The sequence below is a fragment of the Salvelinus namaycush genome, chromosome 23, assembly GCF_016432855.1.
Source record: "Salvelinus namaycush isolate Seneca chromosome 23, SaNama_1.0, whole genome shotgun sequence".
Classification (NCBI taxonomy): Eukaryota; Metazoa; Chordata; class Actinopteri; order Salmoniformes; family Salmonidae; genus Salvelinus; species Salvelinus namaycush.
Genome location: NC_052329.1, coordinates 37,582,685 through 37,606,460, shown reverse-complemented (window position 1 = coordinate 37,606,460; position 23,776 = coordinate 37,582,685). Strand labels below are relative to the sequence as shown.

General features: G+C 44.5%; 1 protein-coding gene across 1 annotated transcript; it reads right to left on the bottom strand.

Annotated features, from left to right (window-relative positions):
* Positions 1 to 1,857: 1,857 nt before the first annotated feature.
* On the bottom strand, positions 1,858 to 23,330 carry scn4ba (sodium channel, voltage-gated, type IV, beta a). Its single transcript, XM_038961867.1, has 6 exons — positions 23,233 to 23,330; positions 5,699 to 5,712; positions 5,262 to 5,425; positions 4,844 to 5,063; positions 4,059 to 4,188; positions 1,858 to 2,105 (listed from the first exon to the last, which is right to left on the bottom strand). The coding sequence occupies exons 1-6, from the start codon at positions 23,328 to 23,330 to the stop codon at positions 2,015 to 2,017; spliced, it is 717 nt and encodes a 238-aa protein (XP_038817795.1). The 3' UTR covers positions 1,858 to 2,014.
* Positions 23,331 to 23,776: the final 446 nt, after the last annotated feature.

The window sequence follows — 23,776 nt, the reverse complement described above, 5'->3', positions numbered from 1 at the left end:
ATGCTCGCTTTGAGAATTGCATGTTTCCCATCGAGGCTATATGACATTCATTCTTGAGGGGGACGGAGTCATAAAGGAGCGCTTTGATTGCGGACAATGGACCTGTGTAGTACTAGAGGCATTGCATTCTGCAGCTCAAACCCATGTCGGTAGTGGGCCTTTTGGTTCATATGGCCATTGATTTGAATACGGGACACTGTGGGCTACACAAGGTCAAGGGGTAGCGATGATGAGCCAGCTTGGTAGTTGGCATCAGAGTCTATGGCGCAATGTTTTGCCGTATTGAAGATGGAGGGCATTATCCTGTTATTGGCTATTCGCCACATTAACATGTTAGTGCTATGGGGGTTTGCATCAAAAGAAGTGGATGTGAATAAACTGCAAGTAGCCTACAGATCCACTATGCATACAGGCCAGGTGATGACAGAACACTAGACAGCAGTCGTTCCTGTGGTATGGACGTGTCGCATATATAAACAACATTCACATGCTAAGAAAATGCATTGGTTATTTGTTAGAAGCAGCATCATAAATGTTCATTCATTTCTACAGGGAAATGGGTTACTGGGAATTGTCTTTACTTTAGGTCTTGATCTTTTTATATTTTCTGTGTTTTTGATCTTTTTTTTGGTGTGTTTTTCATGGCGGTTTTAAGGCTCCCTAAAAGCGAAGGGAGCAGGAAGTGAGTACAGGCACCTGTGTTTCATCTAATGCAAAAATGAATCAAACCAGTTCCGGCCTGGATCTAATATACACTCCAATGGCTCCCTTCTTCCTCTTCTCCTTTATCACATTCCTTTCCTCCGCAGTGACATTGTCCTCAAAACCAGTCCACTGCTTTGCCTTCCAAAGAACAGTATTTGTACTCTGTACGCAGATCTAATGAAGAGTCTTGACCTTAGCAACTGTAGCAGTCGTTAATCATAGTGGTGAATATCTTTTAGTTACTGTATATCCTATTGAATAGGCACAATTGATACTGTATGGAATTTGTTCTGGATCAGCTTTAAAGGCATTACCTTTTTGTCAAAAATGGACTGTGAAGATTCACTATAGTTAAAGGAGGGAAGCTGTTTGCTCCCTGTAAAAAGTGTGCAGAGAGTACAAAGAATCTCTATCGGGCAGTAGGCTACCATATATATGTCTCTTAATCAAAAGAGCTGTAGAGATGGTCAGATTATATTGTGCTGTTGTAGAGTATACAATGTGGCAGTTAGTAGAACTTGGCAGTGTGTGAGTTACTGTGTGTGTGTTTATTGGGATGAATATTGTCCTGGAGGCAGCTCTGCAGGGTGGTCACTAGCTGGTTTAGCCACAAAGTAAAAATCTGATTAGAAACCAGAGGAGGCTGGTGGGAGGAGCTATAGGAGGACAGGCTCATTGTAATGACTGGAATGGAATGATGGAAAGGTATTAAACACATTAAACATATGGAAACCACGTTTGACTCCGTTTCCATTCCAGGCATTACAATGAGTCCATCCTCCTCTAGCTCCTCCCGGGCAGCCTCCTCTGTTTTAAACCTAACCTTAACCCTAACCTTAACCACACTGTTAACCTTATGCCTAACCCTAATCTTAAATCTAGCGGAAACCGCTCAGCTCTGCCCCCAGGACAAGATTCATCCCAATAAACGTCAACCAGATGTTTTTACATAGTGCACATGAATGAGTAACTGGTGAGACATTGATGTTGATTCCAGAAAAGTAGGCTTTGCGCCGATTCAGATAAATACCTCAATAAACTCCGAATTGGATACACAATCTTTAGGGTGTGTCATTGGAGTGTCTGATCCAGCCCTGATCAGTTATCATGTTCCCCAAAATCTCTAGCACAATTTAAAATATACATTTGACATACTATTTCACATTGGTTTATGTTATACTTTTGTCATTAGATAAAGATAAAACAGTTCATTGATAATAGCTTTCTTTCTATGCCTGTTCAATATATTTGCATGTGTACATATATACATGTACAGACATATATGTACATATACATAGGTGCACATGTTTCATGCCTTTGGTGTGGCTTTGTTGTCCGCTTTGGCTGTGTTCAGTCCATTTTCTGTGTTGTCCTGTCCTGAGCTCACAAGGCACTCTTTACTGTGAGGGGAGAGGAGAGGAAGAGAGAGAGAAAGAGAGAAAGAGAGAAAGAGAGAGAGAGAGAGAGAGAGAGAGAGAGAGAGAGAGAGAGAGAGAGAGAGAGAGAGAGAGAGAGAAAGAGAGAAAGAGAGAAAGAGAGAGAGAGAGAGAGAGAGAGAGAGAGAGAGAGAGAGAGAGAGAGACATTTTTAAAAAGCATGCAGACCTGATGGCATCCTAGATGAGATGCTCAAACTCACTAGTGCAAAATTTCAATTGGCTATATTAAAACTGTTTAATTTGATCCTGAGTGTAGGTTATTTCCCTGACATCTGGAATCAAGGACTCATAACCCCAATCTTTAAAAACGGAGACAAATTTGACCCTAACAATTACAGAGGCATTTGTGTGAACAGGAACCTGGGGAAGGTTTTCTGTAGTATTATAAATGTAAGACTTCCTTAATAAGCACAATGTCTTGAGTAAAAGCCAAATTGGATTTATACCAAAACATAGCACAACTGATCAAATTTACACCCTACACACCCTGATAGATAAACATGTCCACCAAAATAATACCAAAATATACGCTTGCTTTATCGACTTCCAAAAAGCATTTGATTCTATTTGGCATACAGGACTGTTCTACAAAGTTATTGAAAGTGGTGTAGGGGGTAAAACATAGGACATAATTAAATCAATGTATACTGGCAATACGTGCAGCATTAAAATTGGCAAGAAAATAACAGAATACTTTAACCAGGGGCGGGGCCTTCGTCAGGGTTGCAATCTGAGCCCTGCACTCTTCAATATTTACATCAACGAATTGGCCACTATTCTAGAAAAATCCTCAGCCCCTGGTGTCAGTCTCCACAATTCAGAAGTTAAATGCCTACTCTTCGCAGATGACCTATGCCTGCTGTCACCCACAGCACATGGCCTACAGCAGAGCCTGGACCTGCTAGAGCAGTACTGCCAGACCTGGGCCCTGGCAGTAAACCCCAAAAAGACTAAAATAATGATTTTCCAGAGAAGATCCAGATATCAGGGAATTAGACCAAAGTTCTCAATTGGTACAAATTATATAGAGTACTGCACACACTACAATTACTTAGGTTTAACAATAAGCTCAACTGGACACCTTAATGAGGCAGTGAATGAACTGAGAGAGAAAGCACGCAGGGCATTCTACGCCATTTAAAAGCAAATTCAAATTGAAATACCTATTCAAATTTGGCTAAAACTAATTGAATATGTCATTGAACCAATTGCACTTTATGGCAGCGAGGTGTGGGGTCCACTTGCAAAACAAGATTTCATCAAATGGGACAAACACCCCATTGAAACCCTGCATGCTGAGTTCTGTAAGATTATCCTACATGTTCAGAGGAAAACTACAAACAATGCATGCAGGGCAGAATTAGGCCAATATCCACTAATAATAAAAACTCAATAAAGAGCAATTAAGTTTTGGAAACATCTAAAATACAGTGACCCCCTCTCATATCATTACCAAGCCCTGCAATGCCAAGAGCTGAGCAAAGAAAAGAGTCCCCTCATCCAGCTGGTCCTGGGGCTGAGTTCACAAACCTGTTCTACTAACACACTGAAGCCTCAGGACCAGAACATCCAATCAATCAGAATAAACCAAATTACAACACAGTCAAAACAAAATAAAGGCATGCATACCAATGTTCCATGACAGTTTCAAAGGGGGGAGGCTGTAGCCGAAGAGCTGTCGGTTCGAATCCCAGCGCTGACGGGAAAAATGTGAAGGGGGTGAGCTGGCAACCAGAGGGTTGCTGGCATTAATATCTCAGATGCCCTTGAGGAAGGCACTTAACTCCCAAACAGCTCAACGGGTGCCACTCTGTGGCCCTGTGCTGCTCCCAGCCTGCAGCCGCACACACTCATATAATACATACTAACTGCATACTCTGCCATCACTTATACACCTGAGTTGTGAATCACTTACTTCTTCTCTGCAGACTTTTTTAGGATGAGGAGCACCACCGTCTTTGTCACCATGACAACAATGATCAAGCCAATGACTCCGCCAACGACAGACACGATGATGGTGGTTACGGTATTGTCAACCACTTTCACTGGGGAGAGGAGGTGGATAACCAGAGAGCGGGTGGAAGGGAGGAAGGATTGGTGAGAGGATGAGAGGGTTCAATAAGATGAGTATTCAGCTGTTTCCCTATAATGACAGTCAGGTGTACGTTCTATCTGGGAGAATATGAAGAAGTCATTTGATGCAGATCTTTGACGTCATGCGTCAAAGATCTGGTGTATCTGTAAAACATTCAAGAAAAAACAAATTTGGCAAACATCTTTTACCAGGCGACGATGAGAGAGAAGGAGGGAAGGATAGAGGAGGTGTGGATCCGTCTCACAACCACAGCGCTGGGAGATCAATTGATCCGCTCATGAGGAGATAGGATACATTTCCATATAGCTTTTACCTCCAAGGAATCGATTCTAGTGCATACTGTGTATACACTGCAATCAACACATTCGGTTGGACAATAAATAGATGATGCTGCAACATACCACTTGACCATGGAACTGATATCAGGGTATTCTTGAGCCATTATACAATGTGGAACTTAGACACATGACAAATGAAGCAAATATTTACCCCTACTTCCACTTGAAGACATCAAAAAGACTGGTGACTGGGTGGCCTAAACCTAAAGTAGGAAGATGTCACCAATGGGTATGTCGTATGCAGTCAGGGAGTGTGCAGTGTCTTACATTCATCCACCACGAACAGGGTGAAGATGGCGCTGTGGTTACGGTTCTTCTCCTTGGGGTTCCGGGCGAAACAGGTGTACTCTCCCTCGTCCTCGAAGGTCACGTTGAAAAGCAGGATGGAGATGTTGTTGTGCTTACTGCTGCCCACAAACTCTATCCGCTCCTGGTACACCTGCACCCGTGGTTCCACACCTTCTATAGGGATCACAGCCTCACACAGCTGGAGAGGAATAGGGAGGGGGAGAGGGGGAGGAGAAGAGGAGGGAGTGGAAGAGGGATAGGGAGAACGGGAGGAAGAGAGAGAGGAGGAATGGAGAACAGGGGTGAGGGGGAGAGATGTTGAGATATGAGTGGGAGGTCACGTTGCTCATTGAGGGGGTGTTGGTGAGGGAGGTGACCGTGTCAGTCGGTGTCGTGCCTTCGCCATGGTGCCGTTGTCGTTGTAGTGCCAGTTGAAGTAGAGGTTCTTGATGCCGATGCAGCTGGAGTAGATGCAGGGTAACAGCACCGTGCTGCCGTTCATCGCTTCCATGAAGGGCACCTTCCCCACTGACACCTCCAGCGCTGAAGCACACCATACCCCTGGAAGGGACGGAGGAGGGAGGGAAGGAGAGAGAGAGAGAGAGAATATGATTAGATTTGTAAGTAAACAATTTGGGATTCAATGATTTGGCACACTGGGAGACAGAAATTGAAATGCTCTACAGAGAGAGAAAGTGAGAATGAGGAAGAGAAAGAGTGATGACATCATTTGTTTTTCACCAACAGCAGAAGCCTACATGACCGTTCTTTTCTTATCTCCAGCTATTTTTATAGTGGCCTGGCTGTTAAACAGCTGTTAGTATTATCACTTACCCAAAGAGCTGACCCTGGGGCACAATACACACAGGTGTGTACATACATACACACCTCAACTAGCTCTCACAGTCTCACGTCAGAATTAGATGTTCATCGATGTTTTGTTGTTCCAAACGTCAAATATCAAAGTATTTAAGGTTAAGTATAGGCATTAACTCTGAAATCTTAAGGTTAGGCATTAACTCTGAATGGTTAAGGTAAGGGTTAAGGTTCGGTATAGGCTTAAAACAAAAATCTAAAAAATGACTTTCTATTGCTGAATTTCAACTTGCAACGTGGAATCGCTCTAGGAAATCAAATCAAAACCGAAACCTTCAGCGCTCACTGTTGCCCCTAGCGGCCGGTTTCCACGTCGTCGCCCAATGTCCTCAGACACGAACGGATGTCGAATACTGATTTGTGTAACGGGTGACCTGGCTGGTCAACCTAGGCCAATATAGCCCTGATGTGTGTTTGTTTGTGTGTTTGAGTGTGTGTCCATCACGAGTCAACATGCCTCCCTAATCAAAGCATCCAGCGTGATCTCCAAAATATTTGAGTCCTTTGTATTCTACTGCATCCAAATCAAGTAGCCTATTCAAGTATGTTTCCAAGGGAGAGCGAGTGAAAGAGTGGCAAAGTAAAAAGAGAAAAATGATGGACGGATGTGTGTGGGTGGGTGGGTGGGTAGAAGGAGGAGGGACAGAGAGAGAGGGAGAGAAAGAGAGCGATAGAGAGTGGAGGAGGAAAAAGAGACAGAGAGACAAGGCCAGTTGTTTTCTGTCTGGTCCTGTGGGCCATGCAGTGCGGCACGCTGCAACACGGCGGGCGGTGGTATTCTCACCACGCGGCTTGGCGTCAGCGCTGAGAGGACTGCACAGGGGCTATTTTTAAATCCTCTCGTCCCATCTCAATATTTCATTCTGGGAAAGAGATAGTGAGTGTGTGTGCTGGGTGTATGGGCCTGTAAACAACCCTGTGGTACGAGTGAGTGTGTTGTTTGGACGGTAAATGACTGAAGACTATAGTACTGCAGTCACACCAGCCTTGCTCAACATGGAAATAGATCAGATCAGGAGAACCAAGCAATCCCATCAGCCAATTACCCCAGCTCAGCCCAGCCCCTGCGTTACCAGGGGCTGGTAATTAAAGAAATGAATGTGTTTGTACTTGGCCAATATGTTAACACACTGTGATGTGATCATAACTGCCAATAGACGGGTGGGTTGGTAGCCTGGGTACCAGTCTGTTTCTGCTAACATTCCACTTCACACAGACGGAGTGCAAGGAGTGGAATGTCAGCAGAAGCAGACTTGCACCCAGGCTAGTGGGTTGGCAACGCCACGACAAAAAGGAAAAAGGCTCTGCATTGTTGTTACTCTGATCAGTCAGATAGCTAGCAACAATGACTAGAAGCATGAATGCAGATGGCTTGTTTCAGCTAGCTAATGGGGCGTGCAAAGCAAGAGCCCCCACGTTAAATCATCAACATACTTCTTCTCATTATATTTCTTCATTTGCACGCTATTCCTCTTACACCATTTAATCTAGAAATGTCATTCAAACTTCAAAATGTGCAGACTGGTCTGGACTGAGTTGCTTGTATAAAACGTTACGATATATTTTATACTTTTTAAGCTACAAAACTTTTTGTCTTTTCTTTTGTCCTCTATCCACTTTCAAAGGATTTCCTCAACATTCTAAAGGCCTCATTGTGACATCATCACTTTCAACTTTCCATTCACTGTAAATGCAACAATTACGAGGGCGTGTGGTATGGCCAATATACCACAGCTAAGGGCTGTTCTTAGGCACGACGCAACACGGAGCGCCTGGATACAGCCCTTAGCCGTGGTATATTGACCATATACCACAAACCCCCGCGATGCCTTACTGCTAGTATGAACTGGTTACCAACGTAATTAGAGCAGTAGAAATACATGTTTTATCATACCCGTGGCATACGGTCTGATATACCATGGCTGTCAGCTAATGAATATTCAGGACTTGAACCATCCAGTTTATAATGCAATTTTTGACACAAATCAGCTACGTTGGCCACTTTGCCAAGACAACAACTGCTTTTCAAATCTGAAATTGGAACATAATGAACTGTTACCAATCTATCGACACCAATCTAACTGCATTAATACATTTCCCCAAACTTTTTCCAAACTACCGCTTTGACCACTCCACCAACAAGTCAGACAAAACTTAGAGCATATTAAATCTTCCTCTACCTCTCTGATTTTGAAATCTGAAAGCAGAACAGGAATAGCTGCTACCAATCAATATGTGGAGCTCTTTTAGTAACCCATCGACTGCTTTTATTAAAGATGCAGTAACGTCAGAAGCTAGCAGATTCATTACTTATCAACAACAGCTGTAAATATCAATACAACTACATCACATTTTGAAATTAACTTTCCTGTCTTTGTCTAACAACAGCATTATGAATCTAGCAAAGCAGTTGTGTGGGTCAGAGTGCAGTATTCATTTAGTTCCATAGTACAAATGTTTGCTAGCATGTTTCTCAAACTGGCTTTAGCCATGGAGGGAGCAGGCCTGCTAAGGCAACTGTTGCCTAGCAACATGTGCCTCGGAGGGAGACAAACATCTACATGGCACGACAAATTCCCATGATTTGTGAATCTGTTTTGGACCGAACAGCTAGCGTTAAGATTTCTAATGCTTCCCTGGTCTGGGCGACCTGCAATGATACAGTGAAGATCTCGAATGCTCACTAGCTTCGTCCTCATTCTCAGGATCGTGCGCCGTGCTATAAATACCTGGCTAGTTTGCCTCTCTGTAAAGAGAATGGTGGGCTGTACGTTGATCCTTCTGCTCTGATTGGATAGAGCGAAGCTGTTACCACAACCACACAACTATTGACCACAACTACTGACCACAATTACTGCCCACAACCACACAACTACTGACCATATCCACACAACTACTGACCACAACTACTGGCCACTACTGACCACAACTACTGAATAAAACTAACTGACCACAACTACAGACCGTAACTACTGACCACAACCACTGACCACAATCACATAACTACTGACCACAACTACTGCCCACTATTGGCCATAACTACTGACTAGAATTACTGACCACAACTACTGGCCACTACTGAGCACAACTACAGCTACTGAACCACACAACTACTGACTACAACTCCTGACCAAAACTACTGACCACAATCACTGACCACAACTACTGATCACAACCACACAAGTGACCACGCAATTACTGAAAAACCCAACTACTGACCACAACCACACAGCTGCTGATGACAATGTATTTGAAAGACAAAGAATTTATTTATTGGGTAAAATTAATGTATGCAGAGGAAAAATAGTTTATGTTGTCAATAATGAATTGATTGTAAGCCAACCCTGTCTGTTACGACAGGAGTGTTCACATTTCAGCGGGTGCCACGGCTCTGTGATCCACAGAGAGGGCTAGTTGGAGCTATTGGCATATAGTTTATACCCATCCAATCCACTGTCACATCTTGACAGATTGTTCTTTTTACTGGGCTGCTGTGGTTGAGAATGACAGAGGTAGAGAATGACAAAGGCTAGCATCAATCACACTTCAGCAGAGGGAACTGACTGATGGAAGCAGAGGGAGAATGCGCGAGGGGTACCTGAGAGAAAGCTGGCGGATGCAAAACAAACTAAGCTCCCTATTTTGTACTACATGTTTGCCTTCCCTGGTAATCTCCCTTCCCTATTTCTAGGGATGCACATGCATAGACATACGGTGCACACAAACACTTGCACGCACGCACACTTCCCTGGTCAGCATCGCAATATGTCCCTCCCTCCCTTTCTCTCTCTCTCTCTGTCCTTTCTCTCTCTCTCTCTCTGTAATGCAGCAAAGAAATGCTGCAGCGGCTCAATATATCCTGTTTCTCTCTCTGCCTCCTCTCTCTCTCTCTCTTACTGGCACTCTATTTCCCTCCTCTTTGTCCCATACTCTCTGTTCATCTACTCCTCATCTTTACACAATTCATAGGAAACCGTTTTGTGGTGTTGCTGATGTTGGCCCCCAGGGGCTCTGAGGCAGCTATAAGCTGTGTGATGCCAGTGCTGGGCTAGCTAGGTTGGGGACAGCACGGCCGGTCAGTCACGTGTGTGTGTGTGTGTGTGTGCTGTGGGTCCCTGGAGGGCAGGACAGAACTAATCTCTCAGTGGTTTTGATTAAAGCACCACTTTTCTGCTCACCAGTCTCGACTGCCTGCCTGCTGCCTGGCAAATATATTACCTCCCATCACTTTGTCACACACACACACACACAATCTTTTCCTCTAAGAGAGAGAGAGAGAGAGAGAGAGAGAGAGAGAGAGAGAGAGAGAGAGAGAGAGAGAGAGAGAGAGAGAGAGAGAGAGAGAGAGAGAGAGAGAGAGAAAGGGAGAGAGAGAGAGAGAGAGAGAGAGAGAGAGAAAGGGAGAGAGAGAGAGAGAGAGAGAGAGAGAAAGAGAGAAAGGGAGAGAGAGAGAGAGAGAGAGAGAGAGAGAGAGAGAGAGAGAGAGAGAGAGAGAGAGAGAGAGAGAGAGAGAGAGAGAGGGAGAAAGGGAGAGAGAGAGAGAGAGAGAGAGAAAGAGAGAAAGGGAGAGAGAGAGAGAGAGAGAGAGAGAGAGGCTTCCCGTGGACTGGTGTGTTGTTTATAGAGAAGGCATGACTCCTCGTCCATTAGCCATGACTCAGCATACTGTTTAGTCTGTTGATGCAGTCAACTTGAAATTGTGGTGACACTGCTGTTACCGTAGTCTGAGAGTTTTACATTCCTTTTTTACAACCATGTGATATCCATCGAATGAAGAATATTTCTGCTCACCTGATACGTCTTATTTGCCTTGAAGTTTAAGAGCTAGTATCTACCGTGGTGCTCATATCATGACTAAGCACATTTTTTGTGCGTCTAAATACTTAAACTTGCCTGTCTGCGTATCGGTGAGGGGTTTACTTGTTTGTACTCTAAGATACATGTCTAGACTAGCAACCCAAACTCGCAGCCTCTCTGTCCTCTCCTGATTCCATTAGTGGCCCTTGTGAATGCATCACAGATGTGATACCTTATGCTAATCTCAGATTAAATCAAGAACAGCTGTCCTCGACCCCCCCCCCCCCCCCTCCCCTTTCCCCACCCACAGACACACACACACGAATACACACATCCGATAACCAAGCGGAAATACCAGTTGCTAAAGTTAGATCAGTTATTCCAAAAATGAGCCACAAAGGCAGAGGTTTGTGTGGGTACAAGGCCGGATTATATTCCTAATCTCATCCTTTTGGCATTTTCCTCTCGTCCGGGGACTGATGACTGATATAAAGTAACTGCTGACCTGGAACTTCCTGTCAGATGCTCCATTCAAACTTCTGTTGTAATTTCTATTCCAAGGAAGTTGGGAATAGAGAAAGGTCACCCTTTTCCAAAACATCCCCAACTGAACTGCATGTTCACAACCCAGGAAGTGGCCATTGGAGTGATGCATTCTCAAAAGAACATGAGAAGGAGCTCACGTGTGATATCTCACAGCCCTCTATTGACTTCGCTATCCCCTATTTATCGTTCTTAGTTGAGCAATTGACTCCACCTGTCCCTTCCCCTCTCTTCCCCATCTCAACCATTCTGCCTCTCCTGCCTCTTTTACCTCGGAGCCACCATCACTCAGAATCTCTATCTAACTGTTCCTCCTCTCCTCACCCCTGCCCTATGCATCCCTTCATGGTTTAAAAACTCAAAGTTGGTTAATAATTCATCTGCCCTTGGTTCTTCCTTTTCCTCTAGTCTCTCCTCCCCTCGTCTCCCTCTTCTTCGTTGCAGGAGTGCCCGCCACGTGTCTCTACAGGCTTGGTCAGACACTGGGGAAGATTATTTCCACTCAAACTTTTATTTATCTGTTCTTTCATGGGAGCTCCTAAAGTAACTAAGCTCTGGTACAGTGCATCTATTTCTGTAGTCTCTCCATCCCTCTTCACGTTCCTACTTCTTCACTGAGTTAAGCCTCTCTCCTTCAATTTCTCTGACCCTCTCTTCCTCCATCTTCCTCTCCGTGCGCATATACTAGTGGCCGCCTGGCCTTAGCCTGGCGCTTGGTTATCCAGCTGGTCCCTTCAGCCCTCCACTTAGTGACTACAGGAGTAGGCATCTCTATTGCATACGGAAACGCATATGGCGGTTTTATAACGCAGTCAGACAGAAACCTGTGAGTCACTCCGTAGACCTGAGAATGAGCCTCAACCTCAGCCTGAGTAGAGCAGTGAAGTACAATAAGTACACTCAGCCTGTGCAGCAGGCCTCTCTCTCTCTGTCTCTTTTGCCCTCTTACAGGCATACTGCTCCCCTCAGTTACAGCACACCAAAGCACAGTGCAGAGTGGAGGTCATTATTCTTGGATCACTGTGGGTAACATTGCTTCAGCTAGTCTGGCGAAAGACAAGGAAACGAAGAAACGAACCTAAACAGCAGCACCACATAACGACATCAGACTCCCATTAGAACAAGAACAGAATTTGGATTTCTCCAATTTCCCAATATATGCCCTCCCTTTGGGCATTGCCACTTTGGGAAGAGTCAATCGAGGTTGCCAAGTCTACCTTTAGCTGCGATCTAACTTAATCACAGAACACTGAACGCGGAGCACAATGGTTTTGGATGCCATTATAGAGATCATTTATCCAAGCATTTTTGTTGAGAGCATCATCCATTGCCATTATCTTTAGAAATGGTTTCCAGTACCAGTGGGACTATGTCATACTGCGCTAGCACACGAGGCATTGTTCAACTTATTTAAAAACAGGAAGACACAAAAATTCAAGTCCACAATAGACCCATACACCATAGCAAGCATCCACCAACCCCAGGGATAGGAATTCATTCAAACATCTGCCTTCAATCAACTCCTCAGCCGTGACCCTTCGGTGTATACCTTCTATGTGCTGCATTCAGGCTCTCAATTTACAGGCATAACTCATTTCCCTTGTAACCTACATGGGAAATCTCTTGACGATTACTAGAACGTACCCTTCATACAAAAGGAAAATTGAACTGCTATAAATGTCTTTCTGGTTCATTTGGACTGGTTTTTAGGAAATATCCAAGAAACACATTGATGCAGTCCTAGTTAAAATAAATTATAATCGACCTTATTCTCCCAAGGTACCTTAATTCCTGAAGTCATCAAACATGCACCTCATAACCTTGACATACATAATCCTGCAGTAAATCTAAATGGCCCAACCATGGCCCAACCAACTGTGATTTTAGTACAGCAATTCAACCCATCACCTCGGCAGGCGTGCAATACAAAAACAAGTGCCACTGTAGTGTTTCAGTCGAACATTATAACACAGCAAGGAGTCTATTGTTACACGCTAATCCATGTACTTCAATGTCGCTAACCATGCCCGCGCATGGTGTTAGTATTACAACACATTGCTATGTACAGGCCGTCAGCACGGTGCAGTAACACTACACAGGGGAGGAGTGCTGAGTGTCCGTGTGTGGTCTGGGGAGCACATATCTGTATGTGGGTCAGGGTTGATGACATTCAAAACTGTGTGTCACTCGCTCTCACTCTACCTGTGCTTGCCTGCCTGCCTGTGTGTGTGTGTGTGTGGGGGGGATTCTTACGGTTTTGGCAGGGCTGTAGTAACTATTGGGCCTGTAAGAGTGGCGTGTGTCTGAAGAGGTTATGACATCAGACCGGGGTGTGGATGTAGGTATTGACAAGGGTAGCTTAAGACGAGTACGTCCTGTGTGTGTACATGATTTGAACGGCTTAAAATCAACTGTATTTTTAGCTTCGCGACAGACATCCAACAGATATCCACCGGGGTAGTTTACATGGCTATTTCAGAGATAAAGCATCACTACCCCTCCAGGAATTCAATGCCTTGGTGATGGTCAACGTTATCTGATAGCAGACCCAACCACATATCCACCCAGTCTGATCCTGCAAACTTGACTTTCATATAGGGAGCTGAATGCAGCTTCAAGTTACACGCTTAGAATAAAATAAAAAAAATCGAATCAAATCCAATGTTCTTGGTCACGTGCAGATATTTTGCAGATGCTATCGCAGGTGCAGCGAATAGCTTGTGATGCACAGAACAAAACAGTACAAACAGTACAAAACCAAACATTGAAATTAATGAATTAATAAATATCAATACGACCAATGTCAGAATATAAATACATACAGTACCAGTCAAAAGTTTGGAGATACTCATTCAAGGGTTTTTCTTTATTATTTTTTCTTTATTTTCTTTATTTCTTTCTTTATTTTCTTCATTGTAGAATAATAGTGAAGACATCAAAACTATGAAATAACACACATGGAATCATGTAGTAACCAACAAAGTGTTAAACAAATTAAAATATATTATATACAGTATTTTAGATTCTTCAAAGTAGCCATCCTTTGCTTTGATGACATTTTTGCACACTCTTGGCATTCTCTCAACCAGCTTCATGAGGAACAGTTGTGACGAATTTCCCACACATACTGAGCACTTGTTGGCTGCTTTTCCTTCACTCTGCGGTCCATTTCATCCCAAACCATCTCAATTGGGTTGAGGTTGGGTGATTGTGGAGGCCAGGTCATCTGATGCAGCACTCCATCACTCTCCATCTTGGTTAAATAGCCCTTACTCAACCTGGAGGTGTGTTTTGGGTCATTGTCTTGTTGAAAAATAAATGAAAGTCCTACTAAGTGCATAACAGATGGGAGGGCGTATAGCTGCAGAATGCTGTGGTAGCCATGCTGGTTAAGTGTGGCTTGAATTCTAAACAAATCACTGACAGTGTCACCAGCAAAGCATCCCCCACACCATCACACCTCCTCCATGCTTCAAGGTGAGAACCACACATGCTGAGATAATCCATTCACCTATTCTGCATCTCACAAAGACACGGTGGTTGGAACCAAAAATCTCAAATTTGGACTTATCAGACCAAAGGACAGAGTTCCACCGGTCTAATGTCCATTGCTCATGTTTCTTGGCCCAAGCAAGTCTCTTCTTCTTATTGGTGTCCTTTTGCAGCAATTTGACCATAAAGGCCTGATTCACGCAGTGTCCTCTGAACAGTTGATGTTGAGATGTGTCTGTTACTGGAAATCTCTGAAGCATTTATTTGGGCTGGTAACTCTAATGAAAGTATCCTCTGCAGCAGAGGTAACTCTTGGTCTTCCTTTGCTGTGGCGGTCCTTGTGGCTGTCAGTTTCATCATAGTGCTTGATGGCTTTTGTGACTACACTTGAAGAAACATTAAAAGTTCTTGAATTTTCCCATATTGACTCACCTTCATGTCTTAAAGTCATGGTGGACTGTCATTTCTCTTTGCTTATTTGAGGTGTTCTTGCCATAATATGGACTTGGTATTTTACCAAATAGGGCTATCTTCTGTATACCACCCCTACCTTGTCACAACACAACTGATTCGCTCAAACTCATTAAGAAGGAATCCTAATTGGGGTCGGGGTCTGGGGTCGACGTGTGGGGTCGACGTCGTCGATGCACTTATTGATGAAGCCGATGACTGAGGTGGTATACTCCTCAATGCCATTGGATGAATCCCGGAACATATTCCAGTCTGTGCTAACAAAACAGTCCTGTAGCGTAGCATCCGCGTTATTTGACCACTTCCGTATTAAGCGAGTCACTGGTTCTTCCTGCTTTAGTCTTTGCTTGTAAGCAGGAATCAGGAGAATAGAATTATGATCAGATTTTCCAAATGGAGGTTCGGGGAGAGCTTTGTATCCATCTCTGTGTGTGGAGTAAAGGTGGTGTAGATTTTTTTTCCTCTGGTTGCACGTGACATGCTGGTAAAAATTTGATGAAAATGATTTAAGTTTGTTTGCTTTAAAGTTCCTGGTCACTAGGAGCGCCGCTTCTGGATGAGCATTTTGTTGTTTGCTTATGGCCCTATAGAGTTGGTTGAGTGCGGCCTTAGTGCCAGTATCGGTCTGTGGTGGTAAATAGATGGCTACTAATAATATAGATGAGAACTCTCTTGGTAGACAGTGTGGTCTACAGCTTATCATTAGGTACTCTACCTCAGGCGAGCAATACCTTGAGACCTATTTAATATTAGACATTGCGCACCAGCTGTTATTGACAAAAAGACACACAGACCCCTCATCTTACCAGACGTAGCATCTCTGTTCTGCCGGTGCATGGAAAATCCCGCCAGCTTTATATTTTCCATGTCGTCATTCAGCCACGACTCGGTGAAACATAAGATATTAGCAGTTCTTAATGTCCCGTTGGTAGGATAATCGTAATCGTTGGTCATCAATTTTTATTTTCCAATGATTGAATGCTAGCAAGTAGAACAAAGGCAGAGGGAGTTTACTCGCTCGCCTACGGATTCTCAGAAGGCAGCCCGATCTGCGTCCTCTAATCTTCCATCTTTTCTTCACGCAAATGACAGGGATTTGGGCCTGTTCCCGGGAGAGCAGTATATATCCTTCTCGTCGGACCCGTTAAAGGAAAAAGCTTCTTCCAGTTCGTTGTGAATAATCGCTGTTCTGATGTCCAGAAGTTATTTTCGGTCATAAGAGACGTTAGCAGCAACACTATGTACAAAATAAGTAAAAAATTAAGTTACAAACAACTGCAAAAAAACTAACAAAATAGCACAATTGGTCAGGAGCATGTAAAACGTCAGCCATCCTCTTCGGCGAAATCTTAGTCAGCGCCATCAATGTTGTTTCCATGTCATTTCAATGAAATTACGTTGAACCAATGTATAATAGACGTTTAATTGACATCTGTGCCCAGTGGGAGGAAACTGGTCTGAGAAATTCTTGATATGTTTAGCAAGCTCAGACTCCATGTCATCAGATAAGACCTTATGTGCCTCTGCTACTCTATCATAGCCTCTCTTTCGTCCAGGTATGTTTGTTTTATTTTTTGTCAATGTACCCCTTCAGTGTCATTCAGTCTATTTTTTCATCATTTGCTGCTGCTCGAATGGCCTTTTTCCCTTCTCTCCTTTCCTTTGCTGCACTCTCATGAACCTCAAGGGGGCTCAACCGCTGCCTGTTTTACATATGCATACACAGGGCATGTCTGTTCTGTACCAATACAAAATGCACTATCTTGAGTTCATATGCATGCTATATTGCAAAAATCCTATGCATATTATGCATAAAACTGAACAAATATAATCATAATTTGTATGTGGTATGGTAGCCATTGGCTCAACTTGCCCCTTGGCATCCTGCCCTGTACCCTGCCCTGAACTTTAGTCACTGTTACTTAGAGACTGCTGCCCTATATAAATGACATATAGTTATTGAACACTGGTCACTTTAATAATGTTTATATACTGTTTTACCCACTTCAGATGTATATACTGTATTCTGGTCAAGGCTCATCCTACAGAACGACTGCTATTCACACCTTTTCTATTCCTATACTCTCCATACTGTCTATACACACCATCATATACATACAGATATACATACAGTACCAGTCAAAGGTTCTACATTGTAGAATAACAGTGAAGACATCACAGCTATGAAATAACACATATGGAATCATGGTGTAACCAAAAAAGTGTTAAGCCTCATATTGTTGTGTTTGTTTGGCTACATTCTGATGTGGAACTAAGATGTCCTAATTCCCTGACCTTCTATCCATCACCTGATCCATCACAAGTCTACCAGCTAACATCTCTCATAGTGTAGTCTAGTAGTCTCTCTCTCCACTCTGCCAACGTAGAATGACCATAGGATCTAATGATATTATATGGGACATATAGGCACATAAACATGCCAACAACATTATAAATCCTTCCCTGGTCTCTGATGGATGGCTCGAGGGGGTGTTGGCTTGCCCTACTGTAGGCCTGGCTGGTCGACATGTGAACCCAATCTTTTTAGTTGGAGGTTAAACCCTCCACTATACGCTAGGGGTTTATATACGAACATGAACATTAACCCTTCGCCCCCCCAGCTGTAAAAAAAATGACCTGTCGTATTATTATAGCCTGTACTTCACCTTGACACAGAGCCAAGGAGAGCCGCCAGGCAGAGAATCCAGAGAACACTGGCCATGGATACACACAGACAGGAGAGGCTACTTATCAGGGACGTCTTATAATCTCATCTAATATCATGTCACATTCCATCTCAAAGAAATATGCAAATGCACATTTATTATCGGTAGCTCTCTGCTGTGTTAGCCTCCTTAGAATTCTATGCTAATTTAGATTCAAAAACTTGCTTTAAGATGTTCTGTGCCAGATGCTGAGGAGTCTTAGGTTACCCCCACTAAGGATTGTGTCCATATTACAGTAGGTGCTAACAATTAGCGATAACAAACGGATATGACCATGTGTGGATTCTCAAAAACGTAGGGTTTAGTTGGTCTAAAGCTTGAGTAACTATATTGTATTACTGTACATTATACAGCACTATGTGTTGAAAACAGTCAGGTACTCTACTACAAAGCAAACCTATAGAGCAATGTGTATCATGATATATCATATCACCTAGACATACAAATGTAGGGTACCATGTGGTTGTTGGATCATTGTTAGTGGTCACACTAGTCTGTACATAGCTAAACAAAACATGTTAAAAGGATAATAAACAAATTGCAGGAAGAAAACTGAGGAGAATGAGAATGGATGGATATCCTATGATTTAGGTAGTTATTGATCCAGCCTGCTCATTATCTGACTTTAAAAAAAGATGGATTAAATATATTTTCCCCCCAAAAATATACTTTCCCCCAAAAAATATATTTTCCCCAAAAAATATATTTTCCCCAAAATATATTTCCCCCAAAATTAGATATTCCTCCATATATTCCTATACACTTCCCTCACTGTATTAAGACCTTACACTTCATCCCGTCAGCTGTATAAGTAAAATATCTCCCTGATGAAGTGATATGTGTAAATGTAGCGTGACAGAATGAAGTACGCAGTAGAATCTGCATCACTAGATCCTCTGACGGGAAGACAGTGTAAAGGGCGGTCTTTTGACAACTACACTGTGTTCCTCACATGACAACTTCCATCGCCACTGCCTCATCTAGATGAATATTGTCTTGTCCCACGGATCATTCTCCCCATTCCCCCCTAAAGATGTAAACATTGGACATTATCACACTCATTGACTTGGCAGGGTCCATTGGCAGTGCCCATAATTCTACTTGCGCTAAACAGGATCCATTGTTACCGGCATCCTCTTATTGACTCTGGATCTACACCTTGCTATATCAAATTCATCCCCTCCACTCACTCTTTTAGTGAAATAGCAAGATGCAGCACTTGCTGCCCTGACCTGGCTAAAACACATGACTCTGAGTCTCCCGATATAGAAAAGCATGAGCCGTGTAAGCAAATAAACCCCCTCCTTACAAGCAACAAGTAAATGAGCGTGCAACCCTGTCCTCCGGCGTCGGACACATTTCTGCAAGCTCGGCAGAACCTGCAGTGATTTGGCTGGCACCCCAGGGGTAGGATGGAGGGAGACGGGTGCAGAGAGAGAGAGAGACAAAGAGATAGAGCAAGAGAGAGTTAGAGAGAGAGAGAGAGGAGACGAAAAATGCCAGTATAAAGTCAGTTTTTGGACTCACCGAGCAGAAGTGTGACGACAACACTGGCATGGACGGTGTCTCCTGAGCGCAAAAACCTGGACATAGTGAACCTGCCGCTTCCTTTGGACTCCATATCCTACTGCGTCCTTCTGGCAATCTGTCCGTCCGTCTGTTTATCTGTATGTCTGTCTGTCCTCCCCTGGATACACACTCTGGGTGGGTGTGTGTTGGAGCAAGCAGGGGTGCGGGTGGGATAGAGGGGAGGGGTAGGGTGAGGTGGGACGCAGAGCGAGCAAAGAAATAAAAAGCAAGACTTGTCAGTCTGCAAAGTCCTGCTGTGAGTGTCTCCCTCCTCTTCTCCCTCCTTTGCGGTGAGTCCCAGAGAAGGAGAGTGAATTGATGGCTTATTCCTGGATTATGAGTCCTGTCTACCCTTCTGTATGTGCCAGGCTGAAGACAGACTGAAAGAGAGAGTAACAGAAAGAGACAGACGAAGGGAAGGCTCCTGCACCTGATCCAGGCTTTCTCTCTCTCTCTTTGCTTCAGTCGCTCTCTCTCACTCGCCGACACACTGATTATCTGCTGAATCCCTCAGCCTGAGAGCTAGAGCAAGCAGAGGAGAGGAAAAAAACTCACTCAGAGAGAGCGAGCATCTGCACCGCAGAGCAATGGAGCTGTGGAGGCAGTCGGGGGATGTCAGCGTTGCCCCTTACGGAGAGCTGCATGTGGGGGGAGGGAGCGGAGAGGACAGCAGAGCCTGGAGCTCAGACAGACAGGCAGCAGGCAGCAGGCGGTATGTGTCTCCCTAGCCGGTACAGGGAGGAATGAGCGGGGAGGGAGAGCCACTGCAGCAGAGGCATGGAGGACAGAGTGAGCTAGCGGGAGGGAAAGAGGGGAGGGGGAGGGATGGGAGAGGAGAGGAGTTGAATGGGGGCCTTCAGCCTGATTGCATCTGGGGGCTATCTCACACTAGAGGGTCCTGCAACCCACCCTGTCTACCACTGCGCCCGCGGCCGGGTTTAGGAGGGTTTCTCTGGGTACACTGCCATCTATACCCCCCTCCATCCTGGATCACCTCCCACCACTCTCCATCAACTTTCCATATATTTTAGAATAATGACTTTTTCCTTGAAAGCTGTTATTATTTCACTCAGCCACGCACACTTGTGTTTTGTCTCCATGACTCATCTAATTCCCCCTACATGTACCATTCCACGACTCATCTAATTCACCCTGCATGTACCATTCCATGACTCATCTAATTCCCCCTACATGTACCATTCCATCAGTTCATGTTCAATCCAGTTGGATTTCAAACAAAGATAGTTCATTTTTTCTCTCTGTCAGTTTTAAATCCGAGGGGTTCCTGTAATGCAGGCTGTAACCAGGGAAGTCACTGAGGTCAACTACCAGATCAGATGCCACGCCAGATAATTGATGTGCATGCATGCACAGTAACATGCCGTCATTGATACATGCTCAGATTGTATGGGTCTTTATAGTCCTGCTAAAACATCTCTGTCGCATCTGTTGTTTCTGCCGCAGCATTGACGATACTTTATCACAAACGTGTTTCACTCTATCAACAAACTCTCCAAATAATGATGAAATCAGAAAATACCACTAAAATAACCAAAGTTTTAAGAAAGGCTAGCGTAATCGCAATCACGTTGACTGATTTCCGTGTGCACGCACAGAATGTCCTGTACATGTTGCTTTGAACTTGACTGCCCATGCCTCGCTCTCTGCCTCTCCCCCACCCTAACCCTGTCACCCATATGATTGAGGGGCCTGAATGCGTGACCGCCACCACCTGTCACCGGTTGAGTGGGAGTAGGTGTCGGGTGACCCATTCCCACGGCAGTGGGTGCTTGATGCCTGAGGAGGGTGTGTGAGATAAGGGGTGTGGGTGTGTGAGAGGGGTGTGGAGATGAGGGGTGCTGCAAGGTGAGAGGTACAGAGACCCATTAAAAAAAGTCACTGTAATTGACCTATGAGGGTTCACATGACAGAATCCAGAGGGGCAAGGGTCAATGGTTATGTAAATGATGATGCCAACAAAAACGCAAAATATTGAGTAATATTGTAGCCGAACATCCCCACTTTGATAAAGGCACTCCCATACACTCCACCAGTCCTTCCAACTACTAGTCTTGAGTGTGTAAAGGGGGGTGTGTGTGTGTGCGTGTGTGTCTGTGTGTGTGTGTGAGAGCTGCTCTATATGAGGTGATTGATGCTTGTCATTCAACATGATGTAAACCTTGATCTGAGAACAGCTGTCACCCTGGCATGGGAAGTGTGTGTGTGTGAGTTTGTCAGTGCACATGTGTGCATGCTTCCGTGCTTGCACGTGTGTGGCACGCAATGCAGGGGTCTCCCGGGGAAGGTGACTCCGTCATTAGTTTGTAAATGAATCTTTCGATGATTAATATATAGAGAAAACTTTGCCAGAGCAGAATTCACAGGAATAATTAATATAACTGTGTGTGTGTGTTAATTGAATTGATTCTTTTGAAAACACTAGTACATTCCTCATATAACACATTACATTAGCACATCAGCAGTGGATCATCTTCTTGAATTATTAATTGTTCCATATAAATTAAACCACCTTCTTCACCACAATGAAATTGTTTTCACTGATGACGGGCGTAGGGAGCTTCATGAGTGGTTTGATACGTGCATCTTCACTGAGGCAGTTACAGGGCTGTAGAAGTGACATGTTCCTGGCGGGATCGACGGATTTATGATTCTGCACCTTCCCACCACACACACACATAAAACACATGTGCACGTACACATGTATACACACACACACACACACACACGCAGTCCTTCTGAATTCAGGACGATGTGACCTTGGGCTACATATTGCAGCATCATGTGTGTTGAGGAAGAGGGTTGGGGGGATTGGGAAAGGAAGCAATTCCCATGATGTAGTCTGCAGTATAGCGCTGGGCAGAGGACGGAGTGCGGGTGTGACTGCTACCAACTGAGAGAGATATGAAATAGGGGAGAGAGGAAGGGACGGAGGGAGGGGAGTCGGACGGTCGAGACGGGATAGGTGAGACCATGGCGGGAAGGTTGGAAGGGCGATATGGTATAAATGAAAAGAGTTTAGGGAGTATATTTGGGGGAACGGACAGTGAAGAGAGTGGCTATAGTGGATGATACGTGCCCTAGTATCTATAGCGCTCATGACTTGGAGCAAGGAAAACAACACAGAGTACCCGGGATTCTGAACTCTGTCATTGTGCGCTGTCGCTGGACTTAAACGGGACAAACGTAACATTTGGATTTCTGAAGCACACAAATGAGCCCTATGGAGTATGAGAAAGAACGCATAGAGATGCCCCTCACCTGGAGACTGAGCCAAGAGTAAAGCACTGGGTGCTGAGGAGAGGGAACCATAGTGATCCTAGGAAATTAATGTCTGTAATTCTATGGATGGAACAACATGGCGGTGGGACGGACAAGAAAGGGATTGCTTCCCTGTACTACTGTAACTGAGGGGAGCATGATGAAGCAACACTCTTTGGCAGAGTGAGAGAGGAGGGGAGGGTTGGGCAGCAGAGGGATGCAGAGGGGAGGGGAAGCGAGGGAGGACACGATTGGAGGACAGCTGGAGGGGAGACAGAGGAGGGAAAGTCTTCAGAGACATTTACGCATATAGAATGCTCAGCACTGACCTAGCATTCACTCTCCCTAGTCTCTCTCGATCATTCCTTCCCTCTCGGTCTCTGCCTTCACTATGTCCCCTCCCTTTGAAAAGGTAAAATGGTGCATCGAGCCTCGCCTACCTGAGATTTAAAACTGTGACCTTAGCCATCCCAGTAAGAACTCAGCGAGGCATAGAAAGGAAAGGAGGACAGAGCTGCTCTTCTCCGCCCCCCTCCCTCACCATCCGTCTCTCCCTACCTTCCTCCCGTCCACCCTCTGCTTCTCCCCCTCCCTCTCTCTTTCACACACACTCACGTTCTCTCTTCCTCGTAGCAGCCCGCGCATGTACAGAGCTCAGAGTAAGGCCTGTATGCGAGGACACGGATGAAGATAGGTTGGGCCGTAGTTCTCATTTTTGCTCCTTGGTTTACTCTTTGGTTTTGCACGTGTGGTGTCAGTGAGATTGTTTTATTCCTTTGTTTTCTGCCACGGGGACCTTGACAAGGTGAGTGACCGTCTTGTCTGAAGTTTTGAACCACTGTGTTGTGGCAAAGGTGAACTGTTGTAGCCACACATTCCTGATTATAGTTCTACTACTGCACGTTCAGTGTTTTGCGTCGTGTGTTGGTAATCAAATGTGTGTGCGTTTGTATGGGTGATTGCTATACGTGTGGAGTCAAATAAAATGATGAGCGGTTCTGAAGGTCGTTCATCCAAATGATATGTTCTTATGTAACGGCTGGCAGTGACACCATTGTGTAAGGAGCAATACTGTGCGTACCTGTACGTTGTGATAGAGGTATTACTTGCTTTATTGCAGTTAGCTGTTGAACGGGCAGTACTGCACATGTCGTGAATT

Excerpts from the sequence above, each read along its gene's own strand:
- scn4ba (XM_038961867.1), bottom strand. The coding sequence starts at position 23,330 with ATGAGAACTACGGCCCAACCTATCTTCATCCGTGTCCTCGCATACAGG. Across the intron at positions 4,189-4,843 it reads CCTGTTCGTGGTGGATGAAT|TGAAAGTGGTTGACAATACC; the intron begins GTAAGACACTGC and ends TCCTCTCCCCAG. Across the intron at positions 2,106-4,058 it reads AAAAAGTCTGCAGAGAAGAA|TAAAGAGTGCCTTGTGAGCT; the intron begins GTAAGTGATTCA and ends CTCCCCTCACAG.